Genomic DNA, 19,133 nt, shown 5'->3' with positions numbered 1-19,133 from the left:
TCACAGGTCCTCAACTGGCAGCTTCATTAAATGGTACCCACAAAACAACAGTCTCAACGTCCACAGTGAAGAAACGACTCAAGGATGCTGGCCTTCTAGGCAGAGTTGCAAAGAAATAGCCATATCCGAGACTGGCCAATAAAAGGAAAAGATTAAGATGGGCCAAATAACACAGACATTGGACAAAGGAAGATTGGAAAAAAGTGTTATGGAAAAAAGTGTTATGGATAAGCGAATCTAAGTTTGAGGTGTTTGGATCACACAGAAGAACCATTGCGAGACGCAGAACAAGTGAACAGATGCTGGAGGAGTGCTTGACATCATCCATCAAGCATGGTGGAGGTAGTGTGATGGTCTGGGGCTGCTTTGGTGCTGGTAAAGTGGGAGATTTGCACAAGGTAAAAGGGATTTTGAATAAGGAAGGCTATCACTCCATTTTGCAATGCCATGCCCCGTGGACAGCGCTTAATTGGAGCCAATTTCTTCCTACAACAGGACAATGACCCAAAAAATAACTCCAAACTAAGCAAGCACTATTTAGGGAAGAAGCAGTCAGCTGGTATACGGTCTGTAATGGAGTGGCCAGCGCAGTCACCAGATTTCAACCCTACTGAGCTGTTGTGGGAGCAGCTTGGCCGTATAGTAAGTGCCCATCAAGCCAATCCAACTTGAGGGAGGTGCTTCAGGAAGCGTGGGGTGCAATTTCTTTAGATTACCTCAGCAATTTGACAGCTAGAATGTCAAAGGTCTGAAAGGCTGTAATTGCTGCAAATGGAGAATTCTTTGATGAAAACAAAGTTTGAAGGACAAAATTATTATTTCAAATAAAAATCATTATTTCTAACCTCGTCAATGTCTTGACTATATTTTCTATTCATTTTGCAACTCATCTGATGAAAAAAAGTGTAAGTTTTCATGGAAAACATGAAATTGTCTGGGTGACCCCAAGCTTTTGAACGGTAGTGTATCCCGCACAGATCCTGCACAGACAGAACAGTTGCCCTGTAGCAGTATATCTGCTATGGTGAAGTTGGGAAGTAATTAAAAGCCAGCTGCATTTGCTTATCAAAGTTCATCAACCCTGACCCTATGGCTGCCTACGTTTGTGTTTGTTTCATTTTTGTCCCCTCAAGATCAATGGCTTTTCCTGAATGATAAAAGTTAGGATAGGATCATTCTACAGCGGGCTTGGTTAACCACTTGCCACCAAATCACGTACCGGGTACATCATTTGACTTCAAGTGGTTGTACCGGGGTTATGCCTGCAGCTACCAGTACAGTTTTTAGAGCCGACGGTTGGCTCTCTTGTTCTAACAACCAGAACAGCTAACCAGCAGCTCGGTTGTTTTTACAAGCATAAGTGTGATCTATTATAATGAAAAACTACATCATAAATAGTTATATCATACATAAGATTGCATAAGAGTATAGTATACTTTGTTTCATGTAGCCAGCACTGATAAGATTTTAAAAATAACAGGATTACAGGACAAGTAAGTAGCATGGCTCATGTCTTAATGTTATAAAAAACGAATTTCCATTCCTTTAAAATGAACCAGTGATGCTTACCCTTGCCCGATTTTTTCATATCGGGTATACTTCTTCTTAGGATCGCCTATGCTCACAATAGTTCCTGCAAAGAAATATAAGCTAGTTAGAGAGGTACTGCGTTGGTTCTGGCTGAGAAAATAAACTTTTTATAGACAAAAATTATTGAAGTACAAGTGCTGCAACAAATGTACATCTACATCTGGAGTTTTCCTCCCTGAGCTGCTCCAACATGTATGCAGATCTGTATCCTGCCACTTATATTTTAAAAGGAAAATTGCCTTCTCTCATATCCATTTTTTCTTTTCAAATATGAGGCAGATATGGGTTTGCATACACATAGAAGCAGCCCAAGGAGGAAAGTGGCAGAAGAAGATTTGGAGTGAAATCTATGCGGCTTCTTTCTGCACTTTATATTGGGTGCAAGCTTAAGTATATGTGAACCCTCACCTTGTAAAACAACTCATTCAGTTTAAAATAAAAATGAAAGACAAACCAATAATGTATACATATAAAAAAAATATATATATACAATTTTCCTTTTCCCCTTTCTATAAGTGATCACATAACCTCTGTTCTCAGGTTCACAAGGAGCTCAGAGAGCAAGGAGAGGAGCAACAGCAGAGCACTGGTCTTCCCAGTGAATGGCTGGGCAGCGGGGGGGGGGGGTTGGGTGATGCCAGTACAAGTCTAATCAATTAATTAGCTCCCAGCACAGCTAGAAAACAGACCATGCTGTTCTCTTCTCCCTAGTGTGATCAGTCTTTAATATGAAGACAGGACAGGAACACCAGGATTTTCACACAAAGAAAGCAGTACAAGAACAGGATACTTTTTCATAAAAGTACATAGTACAGCAGGCGCATAACGGGAATATGAAATGTTGGGATAACATTCTTTAACAGTGCCTTGAAAAAGTATTCACACCCCTTGAAATTTTCCACATTTGGTCAGGTTACAACCAAAAATGTATATGTATTTTGTTGGAATTTTTATGTGACAGCCCAACACAAAGTGGCACATAATTGTGGAAAGAAAATGAATTTTTTTTCTCAACTTTCAGATTTTACTTTCAATATCTGAAAAATGTGGCATGCATTTGTATTCAGCCCCCCTGAGTCAATACTTTATAGAACCACCTTTGCTACAATTACAGCTGCAAGTCTTTTTGGGGATGTCTCTACCAGCTTTGCACCTCTAGAGAGTGACATTTTTGCCCATTCTTCTTTGCAAAATAGCTTAAGCTTTATTAGATTGGATGGAGAGCGTCTGTGAACAGCAATTGTCAAGTCTTGCCACAGATTCTCAATTGGATTTAGGTCTGGACTTTGATTGTGCCATTCTAATACATGAATATGCTTTGATCTAAACCATTCTATTGTAGCTCTGGCTGTATGTTTAGGGTCATTGTCCTGCTGGAAGGCGAACCTCTGCCCCAGTCTCAAGCCTTTTGCCCAATCTAACAGGTTTTCATCCAAGATTGCCCTGTATTTGGCTCCATCCATCTTCCCATCAACTCTGAACAGCTTCCTTGTCCCTCTGCTGAAGAAAAGCATCTCCACAACACGATGCTGCCATTATCATGTTTCAGGGTGTGGATGGTGTGGTGAGGGTAATAGGCAGTGTTCGTTTTCCGCCACACATAGCGTTTTGCTTTTAGGCCAAAAAGTTAAATTTTGGTCTCGTCTGACCAGAGCACCTTCTTCCACATGTTTGCTGTGTCCCCCACATGGCTTCTCGCAAACGGGACTTCTTATGGCTTTCTTTCAACAATGGCTTTCTTCTTGCCACTCATCCATAAAAGGCCAAATTTGTGGAGTGCACGACTAATAGTTGTCCTGTGGACAGATTCTCACACCCCAGCTGTGGATCTCTGCAGTTGCCCCAGAGTTACCATGGGCCTCTTGGCTGCTTCTCTGATAATGCTCTCCCTACCCGGCCTGTCAGTTTAGGTGAACGGCCATATCTTAGTAGATTTGTAGTTGTGCCATACTCTTTCCATTTTCGGATTATGGATTGAACAGTGCTCCATGAGATGTTCAAGTTCATGTTCAGGTTATAACAACCTCTAAACTTCTTCACAACTTTATCCCTGACCTGTCTGGGGTGTTCCTTGGCCTTTATGATGCGGTTTGTTCACTAAGGTTCTCTAACAACCCATGGAGGGCTTCACAGAACAGCTGTATTTATATTGATATTCAATTACATACAGGTGGACTATTTCCTAATTCGGTGACTTGTGAAGGCGATCGGTTCCACTAGATTTTAGTTAGGGGTATCAGAGTAAAGGGGACTGAATACAAATGCCCATAACACTTTTCAGATATTTGTAAAAAATTTTGAAAAATATTTATGATTTTCTTTCCTTTTCACAATTATGTGCCACTTTGTGCTGGTCTATCACATAAAATCCCAATAAAATACATTTACGTTTTTGGTTGGAACATGACAAAATGTGGAAAATTTAAAGCGGTCTGAATACTTATTCAAGGCCCTGTAATGTATCAATATATGTTAAAACTAAATATGGCTTATTTTTTTTTCAAGTTATGGATAGAGCTGGGAAAAGTTAAAAGCCTACACTAGGTAGTTTTGGTGGTCTGTGCGCCATTGTGGAAATTTCCCTTCCCTCCCTGTCCCAGAGGTGCAACAGGAAGTTATAGGAAATCTGCCAAAGTAAGGAGGGGAAAATGCCATCTTAGACAGTTGTCCCCTTTGAAAGATTTCCATTCACCTTTTGTTCTAGGGACACTCAAAGTTTAAAAAAAACGCTAGTGCGCTAAAAGTCTATTTAAAAAATAAAGTAGATTCAAAAAAGTCTATGCAGAAAAGTTTAACAAGAGGGAATTCACATCATGGTCCCAATATGTTAACTGCTTTTGGAGTCGTGCTGCTTCCACAATCACCCCCAGGTAGTGAAGAAACTTGAGAAACAAAAAGGAGGGGAAAGTGCTTACACTTTGAGCAATAAATCCTTTTATTCAAATCATCAATCAAAAAGTAATGCACTCAAGATTAGGATAGAAGTAAAATTTGCATACAGTTTTGCGTATGAATTGCACTTCCATCCTAAAGCACGTTACTTTTTTATTGTTGATTTTAATAAAATCATTTACTGCATTAGGCATATGTGCTTGCCCTCTTTTTCTGTATGACAACACTCTAAAAAGTTTAGATTTAACTCCACTTGTGTATAGAGATACACTTGGTTGTAAACCCTCTCTTGGAACTTGTACCTATAGGTAAGCCTTATTAAAGGCTTACCTATAGGTACTGTAAATAGCTCCTAAACTTGCACTGTTTAGGAGAGATTTACTTTTAATGCAGCCGATGACGTCATCGGCGCATGCGCTCTGAAAGAAAGGCTACCCGTGCCGTTCCTTCAGAGCCCTGTGCCGTTAACGGTGGCTCCCGCGCGCATGCGCGGGAGTAATGTAATCGCGCATCCAGCCAATCAGATGGCCGGAGGACACAAACCAGGACGGCCGTCCTAAGTGATAAAGTGATTCCTGCGCTGTGGATAAATAAACCAAACCTAAAATGCCGCTGTTCAAAATCTAGTGATTTCCTATAGATCAATAAAATAGTACACAGTGCAAAAAAGGTACTATATATATATATATATGTGCAAAATGCTTGTGCAAATTGGTGAGTACTGTAAGGAATGTGCAAAATATGCAAAAAATCTATAAGTTCAAAAATATTGCACCATTAATCTCAAAATACACTAAAAAACGTGAAAAAGTGCTGATTATGCAAAATCAATATAAAATAAAGTGCAAAACATTACTAATTATATTATATATATATATATATATATATATATATATATATATATATATATATATATATATATATATATAAATCAATAGTGAATAAATAAATGAAAAAAATGTCGGTCGCCCTGTCGCTGAGCGGGCGGCACTGCGGGGGCTTCGTTCGAAAGGTAAGTATTTCATAATGAGCTAGTATGTGATGCATACTAGCTCATTATGCCTTTGCCATACAGGGTTTTTTTTTTCTCATTTTTTTGGGGAGGGTTTATTTCCTCTTTAAGGTTAACAAAAACAGTCAATATTTTGCTTTGTATCCTGCCCCACTCTAGACAACTCCACAATGTATACTGTACTGTGCTGAAATTTCGATACTCTCTAGACTTTCCCATTCTGTACATTGTACAGTATTTTACAAGCCATTTTGCAGCTGACTCACTGAAATAATTTACATGTATATACAGAGATTTAATACAATGTGTGTTCCCAGTGAGGTGCAAAACATATTGTCCATCTCTTAAATATTGAAGCGATAATAAACCCAAAAGCAAATTTCTTGCAGCGTACCAATTCTTACATGCGATAGCTGCAATTTGTTTTCTTTTTTGCTTGCTTTATTCTACTTACACCTGGTGATCCAGCCGGTACATGTGCTTTTCAAAGGAACAGGCCTCTCTTGCAGATGTATCAATTTACATGGATGAGGCAAATCATTCAATGCTGGCAGGGGTGCTTACAATGGTCAGCCATTAATCAAACCCCACCCCCAAAAAAGTTTGCTGTAACTACTTATAAAATGTGAGTTGAAGTTTGCCTTTTGTTAGTGTATCTATATCTGCTAGTACATCCAACACTTCCCTCCCCCCAGGCTGACAATGTTGCTGTCCAAACGCACCCCTGTGCTTATTCATCTAGATTTGGGGCACTCTAACACAGGAGGTGTGTTACTGGGAAGAATGGCAGGAGAAAAAACAGGAAAACAGGAGAAAACAGTGGACAAAAAAAGCCTAAAAATAGAAAACGAATGCAGTCACCACATATGATTGGCAAGCTGCAATGTATTACATTTTTGGTTTTACTACTACTTTAAGAGAAACACATGCTGCTTACGGAGTTTTTCCATGATCTCTTCGTCACTCATCTTAGTCTTCTTTTTTAGCCTGTCTGCACCCTTTGCCGTACTGTCTGCATCACCAGCAGGGGGAGGTAGTGGGTCGATTACAGATCGGGTGTATATCTTTTAGAAGGAAAAGAAACAACAACTCCGTTCATAATGAATATACACATTCTATTCTATGTTATATAATCATAAGACATGAATTCAGAGTTTTTCAAAGGGATCCCATCACTTCCCACCCATAATTGCTCCCAGAGGCATACATGGGATTGGATTTAAAGTTTTACCACACCTAGAGCACCAAGGCCCCCGCTTTAGAGTCCCACTAAAGATACAGACATGATAATAGGCGAGAGCCTGCGAGCTACTATGTGAAATACTGTGTGTTTAGCTGCCTGCACTATTCACTCCGCTTGTGGTGTGTATGAAATAATGGCTTCTAAAAATGTGGCGCTAAAAACAAAATCAAAGTAGCCGTGAATGCATATGAAGTTTGATGTTGAACATTAATATAAACAGCTTCTAAAAGTGCAAAATTGATAGTGAAATTAAATTATATTAAAAATGGATGAAATTAAATAAAATATAATAAAAGTTAAATTATCTGTGAATACATGTAAAATGTGATGATGTAAGACAATAGATTATATAAACAAATAAGTGTTGATAAAATATAATACCTGTGAAAAAAATCTATAGAATAAATGACAAGAAATATAAATTAAATCCCAAATGTAACCCCCCCCCCCCCCCCACATGGTGGGTTCTCATCTCATATAGTGTGACCTTGCTGTTAAGTTTGGTCTATGACAGCATGAAATACTTCCAGCAGGGAAAGGGTGTTTTAACTCCTCAGTTGCTCTGGCTCCCAATCTAGCTTTAAGTTCACCAGCTATTTTCTCAACACTTATTTGTTTATATAATTAATCTATTGTCTTATATCATCACATTTCACATGTACTCACAGATCATTTTATTTTTATTATATTTTTTTTCACCCATTTTTAATAGAATTTCACACTTTTCACTATCAATTTTGCACTTTTAGAAGCTGTTTATATTAATGTTCAACATCACACTTCATATGCATTCACGGATATTTTAATTTTATTTTTAGCGTCGCATTTTTAGAATCAATGGTTACAGAAATGACAAACAGCAGGATGACAGAATTCCTAATTTGGTGTTATAAGGGTTACAGTAAGCTGAAGATCAAATCTTTTTAGAAAATCTGAAGAGACATAGGAAGCCAATAGTTAATTAAAACCACAATCAGCCATACAAAAACATCACTTTACTTGAGATTAACTTTTTAATTTTATTATTTAACATTATCGATATAGCACTGACAAATTTACACAACATACATTCCCTTCAATCCCTGCCCTCGAACAGATTACAATCTAAAGTCCCCATCTCACATGAATACAAGCATATGCACACACTAGGGTCAATTTAGGAGGACAATCTAGCACCATGCGCAGGGAGAACAAGCAAATTCCCTCCATTTAGGGTGCTGTCCTGGCTAAGATTCAGACCAGGGTACTACATACAATATGTTAACAGCTAAGCCACTGCGCTGTAATTTTTTTAAAATGGTTTGCACTTTAAATGTGTGGTCAAGCTATAAACATTCAAATATTAACATTCTTAACAAGCCACACAATTTCCAGTGCGATTGTCATGCGACTCATTACACTTTATGGGACTCAAGTAGCAAGAAAGTCGCATCAACATAGTGCAGGAACTTTTTTTTTTAAGACACTACAAGTGTAGTCGCATGGATTGGAACGGATGCCATTGAAAAAATTGGATTTTTGACTTACCGTAAAATACATTTCTCTGATGTTCATTGACTGACACAGCTCCTATCATTTTTGACCATTGGGTTATACTGCCCCCTAGAGGAGAAGGACGCTAGGCAGAAAAAGCTTATGGCTACACCCATGGGCAGTCCCAGGGGATATACTTCCTCTCCCTGCTTTAGTGTTTTGTTACAAGCAGTGTGAAGAGAATAATAACTCCACAGAGGGATGGGTGCGGTGGCCGTTAATCAACATCAGAGAAATGGATTTTACGGTAATCCCAAAAATCCCATTTTCTCTTTTGTTCACTGACAGACACAGCTCCTGTCTTTCTTGACCATTGGGATGTCCCAAAGCAGTAATAAACATGAGGGGTGGGAAAGAGCAAAAAATTCTCAATGCTAAACAATAGCCAACCAGGCAATAGGGGCTCAACCAAAACAACTGGAGCCCACATGAAGAAAACAATACACCCTCAAAGAGGATCAGGTTATCTTAAACAGCAGCTTGCAAAACCTTGTGGCCAAAAGGAAGCATCTGCAGATGGCAACACTTCATAAAAAAACTTTGAAAAAGTGCGCCCCGACAACCACGTGGCCGTCTTGCAAACTTGCGTCACTGACGCTTGATGACAGAAGGCCCAGGAGGCTCTAACCGCCCTAGTAAAGTGCGCCTTGACAGGTGAAGGAGGAACCTGACCCCTGATGGAAAAGGCCTGAACCACCGTCTGTCTGATCCATCTGGAAATGGTCACAGAGGAAGCGGACAACCCTTTGCAAGGTCCATCCATGACTTCCTGAAAGGCTCTGTAGCTGCCTGGTACACCCTAATTGCCTGGACCACATCCAAGGCATGCAAGGCAATTTCCTTTGGATGTTTAGGTCTGGGACACAGGGAAGGCAACACAATGTCTTCATTCAAATGAAAGTCAGAGACCACCTTAGGAAGGAATGACGGACAGGGGCGAAGCAGCACCTTATCCTTGTGAATCACGAGATAAGGTGAATGACAGGATAACGCCGCTAGTTACGACACCCTGCATGCAGAGGTGATAGACACCAAAAAGGTCACAATCTGGACAGCGTAAGCAGGGGAATGTCCCAAATATTTTCAAAGGGAGGCTTTTGAAGAGCTGAAAGCACCAAATTAAGATCCGAAGGCGGCAACGGAGCCCGCACTGGAGGAACCAAGTGTTGGGACACCCTGAAGAAAAAAAACAGAAAGTGTGTGGCCAAAGGTCGTTGTAAAAAGACCGCCAAGGCTGATACCTGGCCCTTGATGGTACTCCAGGCCAATTTCTGTACAAAAAGGTTTAAATCCGAGCCACCGAGAAGGAGCAAGGAAGAACCCCAAGAGACTCACACCACGCAATGTACGTCTTCCACGTACAATGGTAGATCTTCCTAGAAGTAGATTTCCTAGCTTTTAACAGTGTAGGAATCACCAACTCAGAGAAACCTATCAGCACCTGGCGTTCAACAGCCAAGCTGTCAAAGCCAGCGACTATTGCAGGATGGAAGATCGGTCCTTGGGATAGCAGATTCTCCCTGTGGGGAAACTTCCAAGGAATGTCTGCGACCAACCGCAGGAGATCGGCGTACTAAGCCCGGCGAAGCCAGTCCGTAGCCACTAAGACAACAGCAGTCCCTGCGTAGAAGTCTTGGCAGAAGCTTGAGAGGAGGGAAGGCGTAAATCAGATGGTACTGACCCCACGGGAAAACCAGCGCGTCTGTGGCATCCGGCAGAGGATCTCTTGACTGAGCCACAAACCTCTGCATCTCTGTTGAGCTGAGACGCCAACAGATCCACCTCGGGGGTGCCCCACCGGATATACAGCTGATGAAACACCTCAGGATGAAAAAGGATGACTCCCCTTTGTCTAACACCTGCCTGCCGACTGATGTAATCTGCCTGACAAATTTCCACCCCAGGAATGCGCATGGCGGAGAGGGCTGGAACGAACCGTTCTGCCCACCTTAGAATGCCGGCTACCGCCTGAGCTGCCAGCGCACTTCTTGTGCCCCCCACCTGGTGATTGACATAAGCCACGCCGTGGCATTGTCCAATTGAATGCGCACAGGGCATCCTTGAAGATGGTCCGTCCAATGATCCAGACACAGTCTGATTGCTCGGTAGTCTGGACTCTTTAAAACTCGATATCCCCTGAGCAGAATACTTGCAAAGGACGCCTCCCCAGCTGGATAGGCTGGCATCTGTGGTGACCACTGTCCAATATAATGGGAGGAAGGATTTTCCCAACCGAAGTGCCGGAGAGCAAAGCCACCATACCAGGGATTCCTTTGTGCACAGACTCAGCTGGAATCGAATGTCCAGAGACTGCTGGGTCTTGCCCCATATGGTCAGAATATCCTTTTGCAGGGACCTCATACGAATCCGCCTCAAAGGACATCATCAGGCCCAGCACCCGCATGCAAGTCCGGAGGGATGACAATTTGTTGGACAGCAGACAGCGAATTGCAGCCTGCAATTTCTGGAGTATGTCCAGAGGAAGGAGCACTCTGGCTATGGCTGAGTTCAGAGTTAGACCCAAATAGTCCAGCTTTGTGGAAGGAACCCGGGCAGACGTCTGAAAATTCTGAATCCAGCCGAACTCCCGCAGAGTTCGTATTGTGATCTCCAGGTTCTCCATCAGAGCAGATGGAGACTCCGCTCCCAGAAGGAGATTGTCCAAATCGTCCAGTACCGTGATCCCCCGCTGGTTAGCACTCGAGCCAACACTTTTGTGAAGACCCGTAGGGCAGAGGCGAGACCAAAGTTTAACACCACAAACTGATAATGCGCCTCTCCCACAGCAAAGCGGAGAAAACGCTGGTAACTGGCAGATAAAGGAATGTGAAGATAAGCATCCTTGATGTCGATAGAGGCAAGAAAATCCCCGTGACGCAGGGATGCCACCACCGTTCAAATGGACTCCATACTGAACTTCTGTACCTGCACAAAGCAGTTTAGCGCCTTGAGGTCCAGGATTGAATGCACTTTGCCTTCCTTCCTGGGGACTCAACAGGTTGGATTAAAAACCCTGAAAATGTTCCAAAGTCGGAACCGGGACAATCACCCCTTGAAGGAAAAGGTCTTCTACTGCTCCAAAAAGACCCTGTATCCGCTTTGTGGACAGGCGCAGGTTGGAAGGAAAAAACCTAACCGGGAGACAAGAGCGAAACTCTTGTAACCGGACCAGATAACTTTGTGGACCCACTTGTCTTGCTTTAGGGAAGTCCACGGGTCCGGATACCAGCGAAGACATCCCCCCAAAGCATGATACAGATGAGGGCGCACCTGAAGGAGCCTTGTCCGCAGTTCTGGAGAAGCCCGCTCTCGGCTTGCCAGACCAGGTTCGTTTGGAGCTGCCAGAGCCAGCCTTGAAAGGCTTCGAGCCCTTGTCAGTCGACCCTGAAGGACAAAAAAAATTCTTATGAGCAGAGAAGGAAGGTCCACGTCTACTTCTACGATGTTCCTTACCCCTAGTAGCCTGTGGAAGAAAGGTACTCTTCCCTCCTTTGAGACCTTTAATGATGTCATCCACGGTAGCTCTAAACAGACGATCTCCTTGAAAGGGAAGATCAGTCAAGGCCTTCTTAGAAGTCTGGTCCGCAGACCAGCATTTAAAGAAAAAATGACACGCCGAAGGACCACCGCCAAAACAGAGAGGCAAGCCATCAGGGGAGCCGCATCCAAGAGGACATCACAGATAAACTGCAACCCCTGGACCAGCTGGTCCGCCAGCTCAGCAAAGCCAGGAGGGAGTTGTTCGCCTTCCAGGTAATGGCACAGTAGCTTATCCCACTCGGTCAGAGATTCCGACACTACGGCAATGGTAAATATCGTCCTCATTGCCGAACCTGCTAATATGTACATAATGCAGGCCACAGCCTCTGCCTTCTAGTCAGCCGGATCCTTAAAGGCCAGGGACTTTTCCACCGGAATCATGGTTGCCTTGTTTATTCTGGAAACCGGAGGGTCCACCACTGGTGGCACGGTCCACTTCTTAAGAAGGGACTCCATATAGGGGTAACGCCTAGTAAAGTAATACAATAAATCAATAGTGTAGCGCCAGACTAATGAAGGTGCAAACAATCAAATCTAAATAAAAATCAAACAAATCATGAACTGTGCTTATTAAAACATATTCAAATCAGTAAATGTTCATACTGATAATATAAAAGTGCCGAAAATAGATCATGCACAATGAAAAAGTCCTTAATAGGTGAAAAAGCACAGCTTATTCAAACTGGTGCAAACGAATCTGTGTATATAAAACAAGCAAAGTCTTTCAAATAAATCCCATAAAGTGATGGATATAAGCAAACACCTCCGTGAATGTGCCAAATCCCTTCACCTCCACTCGTGGCCTCTCACCTTATATGTAGACCCAAGAATCACCAAGGGTCTCATACAGCATTTATACCCTCTCTAGGGGGGTCAGGAGAGATCAGGTTCCACAGAAGAAGGGGATCCTCACTTCCTTATACTGTACTCAGGCCACATAAAGCATGAAAGAAAAATAAGGAGACATCTAGTGCTCTCTGTATGAATCGGTAAAGAATTTATTCGTAGAACAGAACGCACTTACATTAGATGGCAGCGCGTGCATCAGCAGGCAAGTGTAATACATTAAGACAGATGTGACGATCGGCATGCAGGCTCCGCCCCCTATACGCGATACGTCAGAGCTTCACACAGCGTTGACTTCCTCAATAGGACCCCGCGGTTTTGCGCCGATTGCAGCCCCCACACACCATGTACTGTACCCCAAATAGATGCACAAGCACCTCAGGGACACAGGAGACCCTCGCAACCCCCCATACAGAGGTGGAACCGCCACAGCGCCCCCGCAGGGACCGGGAAGGGACACACAGGGACCGCACCTACAGACATGAGGGGGCTATCACAGAACCCATATCGAACTGCCATCCCTATAAAACAGAGGGCCCACATGCACACCCCGACAGACCAATGCCAGAGACAGATGGATAGCATTGTACTCACCGGTCCAGCGCAAACTTGGGTACCGCTCTGTGACAGGAAGCCTCCCACTCTGAGTGGTGGTGCCGTCAGCCGAAAGGGAAGCTAGCAACACGCGGGCGTACCGCAGTTGAGACATCCCGGCGAAGATAGCAACTTCGCAGGCTCGACCCTGAGGACAGGGACATGGTCGTTTGCGAGGCCTGGGCGTACCATAACCTGCCAACGCTCGATAGCAGGCTAGGATTCCGTAAGGCTCTAGAATAATCAGTGCGATTCCCAGCTCCGCAAACGCTGTAGTCTTCCCAAGTCCGACTAACTAAGCGCAGGAACAAATAAAAAGCTATCTTTTAAAAGAAAAATCCTTTTCTAGAGAGAAAAAATAAAAAGAAGAAAAAGACTGAGACCGCAGCCCCAGCCAGGGAATTGACCAGAAGGGACAGCCCCTTGTAGGTGTGTCTATACAAAGTTTTTGTGAATATTCTAACAAAATCTGCCTAGCTTACTCCTGTGGAGAAGGCCAATACCCAGATGTGCAGATTGTATGAGTGGGCGGCGACTGTCAGAGGACGCAAGAGAAAACTGAGTGACTATAGCAGGGAGAGGGAGTATATCCCCTGGGACTGCCCCCATGGATGTAGCCAGAAGTTTTTTCTGCCTAGTGTCCTACTCCTGTAGGGGGCAGTATAACCCGATGGTCAAGAATAACAGGAGCTGTGTCCGTCAATGAACGAAAGAGAAAAATAGGTTTTGACTTGTCATGCGACTGTTGCAAGACAAGTCGCACTAGTGTGAACCAAGCCTAAGAGTACAGCTAACAAAAAAAAGACAAAAAAAAAACCTGAATGACACCAATTAAAAGAAAATTATAATGACTATGAGCAAATTGCTTAAAGTTATTCTTTCTTGCACTGTAATAACACAATTACTGAACAGAAAAGGTCATATGACCAAGATGTCACTCACAGATTTTGTATGGTCGGGGCGAGGAGCAATAACTGGAGGTGGAGCCTCATCATCTTCTGTATCTGAATGCCTTGTGGGTTCAGTCCCTTTTGCATTTGGCTAAACAAAATGGGTAAGGAATCTCGTTAGCAGGTCTATGCATGAGAATAGGCAGGTTTAAATAAATGCATTAAAATTAGGCAATACTCACAGCAGGTGATACTCCAGAGGGGAGGCCATCTTTATCTATAAGAAAACGGCCATTTAAAACAGTGTAAAGTCATATTAAGAGAACAAGATTTCCTCAACAAATGCTGTCACCCAACTCCTGAGAACTCAAATATTCCCTTTCAGAGCTTAGTTACTGGACAATGTTATCCAAGGAACTGGAATACAACATATGAGATAGCTGACAGAGAAGTGAAAAAAAAAAAAAAAGAAAAAAAGGGGGGCGTACAAGCAGGAATTTTAATGCAGAAGAGACGACAGGCTACCTCTCTTCTTCATTAAAAGTTACCCATCTGCTTGTCCGCCCTTGTACAGTGATCTGTGAACGCGCAGCTCACTGTACAAATATGGCAATGCCGGACCCAACTAAATTCCAGCAAATGTGGGAGTGCTGTCATTCCCATCTGGCCAAAGAAAGCAGCTGGTGATCAAGACCTTTAAGCCAGCTACCTGAAGAGGTCAGTGGCTGGGCGGGGAGCTCTGGGACACAATATCGCTGGAGGAAAGGCGAGTATAGTTCCACTTTAAATGTCATGCTGTCTTTGGTTTGCCCACCTTAACCAAGCTGGATACACAAGGCCTTACCTGGTGCTGAAAAACTAAGGTACTTCTGTTTCGCAGTGTCCTTTGAGTCATAAAATTTAAGCACATCCAGCACAGCCTGTGGGTTCTTCTTCTGTTCTAGCTTGGTGATATTTGATGTTTGCAACAACCGTGCCCACTGTTCTGGCATTCCCTGTGAAATGGAAACAAATACAATTAAACTTTCCACTCCTGAGCTCACCCCATTGCACACATAATTTTATGTGTTTGGCCAATCCTCAGAAAGACACAGATGAACAGGACCAATATCTTTGGACAGATATGGAATAGGAGAGCCTACAGCTAGGACCTTATTTTGAAGAAATGAAATATGCAGACCATTTTATACACATTGTGCCTCAACCATACTTCATGTGTTACGATGGTAAAATGTTGACTTCAGCTCTGGGGTTCCATACTTACAGTGAATTCTCCAGTCACAGCATCAAAACCCACGTGTATGGTGTGTTCAAAGTCAGAGGGTGGAGAGATCTCAGGACGCTCTTTCTTTTTGCCCACTGTTGAGAGAAAAAGCACGAAGAATGAAGGATCCTTCTTGATATCCAGTATATATAAACAGGTAGACATTGCTGTGTCTGAATTAGTTCTGATGTTCATGTGAATTTCAAACAAACAGCAGACACCATCTTATCGTAAAACATACAAGGGTCTCCCAAATGTGAGCATTCCACCCAGAGTTTAGCTCCATGCAAAACGCAGATTGCAGTGGAAAATTGGTCACATATAGTTCAAACAAATTAGAAAAGGATTTGTATATATACTGTATATATTAAATTTTGGTATCTTCTATCTGGGCCAAAAAATGTTATAGTGTTTACATTTTTTTTACCAATAAACAGTAGTAGTACCTATACACCTGTATGTACAGAGACAGCATGAAGCTATAGCATGAAGGCCTTGATGATTGAATATAAAATAGGATGGATTATTTTAAAGCATTAACACTTAAAGTCCAGGCTTCTTGTCACCTTATGTTAGTTTGGCCCAAACAAACTTTTTATATTCTAAAGTTATCTGTTGGCTGTGACCACTATATCAGCAGTAACATCAGCTACATACTGTATAGTATGCACAGTAGTGTGTCCTGGCAGCAGTACAGATGACTTCCTGTTTGCTGACGGAACAAATTCGAGTCGGCCTGTATTTTTGATCAATGAATAGGCTTCCTCCGGACTGGCCTGTGGAGAGATGGGCAGATGTCACAATCTCCACCTTGGCCAAACGGAGTTTAGGTTTATGCACCTGTGGGACCGATATAGTCTGGCTAGTTGTTAGAGCAGGGATTCTCAAACTATGGCCATCCAGCTGTTGCGGAACTACACATCCCATGAGGCATTGCAAAACTCAGACATTCACAGACATGACTAGGCATGATGGGAATTGTAGTTCCTGAGCAACTGGAGGGCAATAGTTTGTAGACCCCCAGGTTAGAGGAACAAGGAAATCTGCAGGTGCAGCCCACTGAAGTCTTTCTAACCATGCTGCTTAGAAGCTATTCCAATAAAGACAAATCTTTAGAGACAGAGGTTCTAGCCCTCTTCTACTCTATCCAAAAATGGAAGAAAATTGTTTTTCCTTCAGTTCTCTTTCAACATAAATTAAATACGTATATGATTTTTTGGAGTAAATAAGGGGCTCTCCTGCCAAAAATATCTTATTTTTATATGGAATCTATAGACAGAAGGTGTAGCAAAAAACACCCAACACCACTGTTCGATTTAAAGCAATTAAAGGCTCGAAGACACTAAGAAAATAGGGCCAATATTTTAGTCCCAAGGACCTTTCATATGATTTTCATATAGTGTGTACACAACTTTCTACAGCAGATTCCGACCTTATGAACAAAAATTTCCAAAGGGACAAGCTCCAAAATGTCTCTTGTACGGGAACAGAACGAACGATTTTCGTTTAATGTGCACCGTTTTTGCACGATTTTCGTACAAGAGAAATCAGTAATGAAAGACTGCACATGACCACAAACAAACAAGAAAAAAAAATTAAAAATCCTTTGTCATACGAGAATTTTCGTACAAACCTTCCTTAATTGGGTCCGATTTGTTGTGAAATGGGGGAAAAAAATGCATGATCGTTCGCCCAACGAAGGATTAACAAAGTTATATAGGAACAAAGTTTACAAAAAAAAAAAAAAAATTACATTTTGAAAGGTTGGTTTACCTGACATATGCAGATCAAAAGGTCACCACTTTGATGTGCTATGAATGAATCAGAGTATTTACAATGTAGCAACAAAAAAAAAAAAAGCTACATTACATCAGTATCAGTACACGGATACCGCAGACGTTCTGAGTCAGTTTACACAGGGACAGCAAGAGCTGCTTCTGAGACATCAAACAAGCCCTGGCTGTCAAATGACAGCCAAGATTTGCTGATAAATGTGACCAGGGAGCTGCAGAGGAGCAGGGTACCACAAAAACCTACAGTAATAGGATGAGATTTTTTTAGCATGTGCAAGGCTTTCCCAACAAGACTGGTTGAAGTAAATGTAGTCAAATCCAAGATAAGAATAATGCTTCTGTAATTATGCAAGACAGGCTGATTTTTCTCCCCCTGGGGGCCATATTGGTCAGGACCCCAGCAAGATTTCAAATCACGTTCCACTTAATCTATAATTTTTTTAATCTTTTTTTAAAACTCTGGGAGAAGTAAATGCTGTCTAAATACATTGGTCATGTGTTTGTCCTTGAATCTTGGGGTGCTTTGTCTATTTCTTTCAAATATGTGCAGTATTCTAGTGTGAACTTTGAGTCTGTGTAGTTTCATGTAATAAAGACTGGTCACTGCTGCTCTCTCCCACTGTGCAGGGTAACTGGACTTGTCTCTGCCTGGAACCGATTGTTTTTAGCAGGCATCCTGTAGTGGGTTGGGGATGCTGGGCCCCTCCTACAGCTCTGCTCAAGCCATGTACAGAACCATGATGATGTAACTGCTACTTTTACAAAGTAATATCTCAGTTTGCAAAGGCATTTTGTACATGCAAAGTGGATTTATAGTATTTATGGCTATTGAGGAATGTATAAATAAAAGTTTTCAGCTTTAATATGAATTTTTCCATTGCACAGCTTCCAAGTACAATAGTACTAACTTACTTTTTTCGTTACTAGAGAAGATGGATATTATTTTATTTCTTGAAGTTTTTTTTTCCTCCGGGATCAGTGGAAGGGGTTTAAGGCTGTGATTACTTGATAGGGGGTCCTTCAACCCAGAACCGAAGACTGTTGCGCTGCTTATTCGCACTGGAGGGGCTGGTGGCTTATCTTCGAGTTCTCCGTTGTCAGACATCATTGGTGCAGCTCAGTCCTAGGGTTAAAGAAGAAAGGGTCAACAGGTTTTCTAACAATCCTGAATACATTTTTTCAGTTTTTTTTCCCCCACTTTTAATATATGGTGGACTCGTTTAAAGCTAATCAACAGCCATGGACGCAGTTAAGCGGTCAAATTTGATTGCAGTAATTGACATGTATACACACTACCTACGAGCATATACAGGCATAAATTGAACACTCCAAGTTAGAAGAGGATGAACACAAATTTAATGTGTGCATAGTGCGGTCTATACAGAACTACCTTTTTTTTTTTTTTTTTTTTATTTTTTTTTTTTTAACCTCAGGATCTTTTTGCCAGTCCCCATCATCAAGATCCGGCGTATAAAGAATAGTAACCTTTTATGCCCATGTGCAAGAGACCTTCGAGAATAAACACCTACAGCATATAAGGTTTAGATCCGGTGTCTCCACCTAGGAAATTCTCCTTCTCTTTTTGAACAAATACTTAGCTTCTCCCACTGCCTGTGCCACTAAACTGTTTCAAGAGAAATTGTACCCCAATGTCTCTGCAAAAAATTGTATTTTTTACTTACCGTAAAATCCATTTCTCTGATGTTTATTGACGGACACAGCTCCAGAATCTTCTTGACCATTGGGTTATGCTGCCCCCTACAGGAGTAGGACACTAGGCGGGAAAAAGCTTTACCACGCCTATGGGGCAGTCCCAGTGGGTATACTCCCACTTCCTGCTATAGGCATTCAGCTTTGTTGCAAGCAATGTCAGAAGAAAAATAACTCAACTCAATAGAGGAGTGGGTGCTGTGTTCATCAATGAACATCAGAGAAA

The 19,133-nt window shown here is 42.2% G+C and overlaps 1 protein-coding gene across 1 annotated transcript in view; it reads right to left on the bottom strand.

The window, feature by feature from the left end:
• The window catches only part of PAK2 (p21 (RAC1) activated kinase 2), a 96,589-nt gene that overhangs the window by 22,838 nt on the left and 54,618 nt on the right, over positions 1-19,133 (bottom strand). The window contains exons 2-8 of the mRNA XM_082251859.1: positions 18,110-18,320; positions 15,405-15,499; positions 14,985-15,135; positions 14,383-14,417; positions 14,193-14,291; positions 6,432-6,558; positions 1,570-1,633 (exon numbers count right to left, since the gene is read on the bottom strand). Of these exons, the coding sequence (XP_082107985.1) occupies positions 1,570-1,633; positions 6,432-6,558; positions 14,193-14,291; positions 14,383-14,417; positions 14,985-15,135; positions 15,405-15,499; positions 18,110-18,305 (767 nt within the window). The 5' untranslated portion in view covers positions 18,306-18,320. The remainder of the gene's footprint in view (positions 1-1,569; positions 1,634-6,431; positions 6,559-14,192; positions 14,292-14,382; positions 14,418-14,984; positions 15,136-15,404; positions 15,500-18,109; positions 18,321-19,133) is intronic.

The sequence above is a fragment of the Pelophylax lessonae genome, assembly GCF_965119305.1.
Source record: "Pelophylax lessonae genome assembly, chromosome: 3".
NCBI lineage: Eukaryota > Metazoa > Chordata > Amphibia > Anura > Ranidae > Pelophylax > Pelophylax lessonae.
This window is presented reverse-complemented; position numbering and strand designations above follow the sequence as displayed.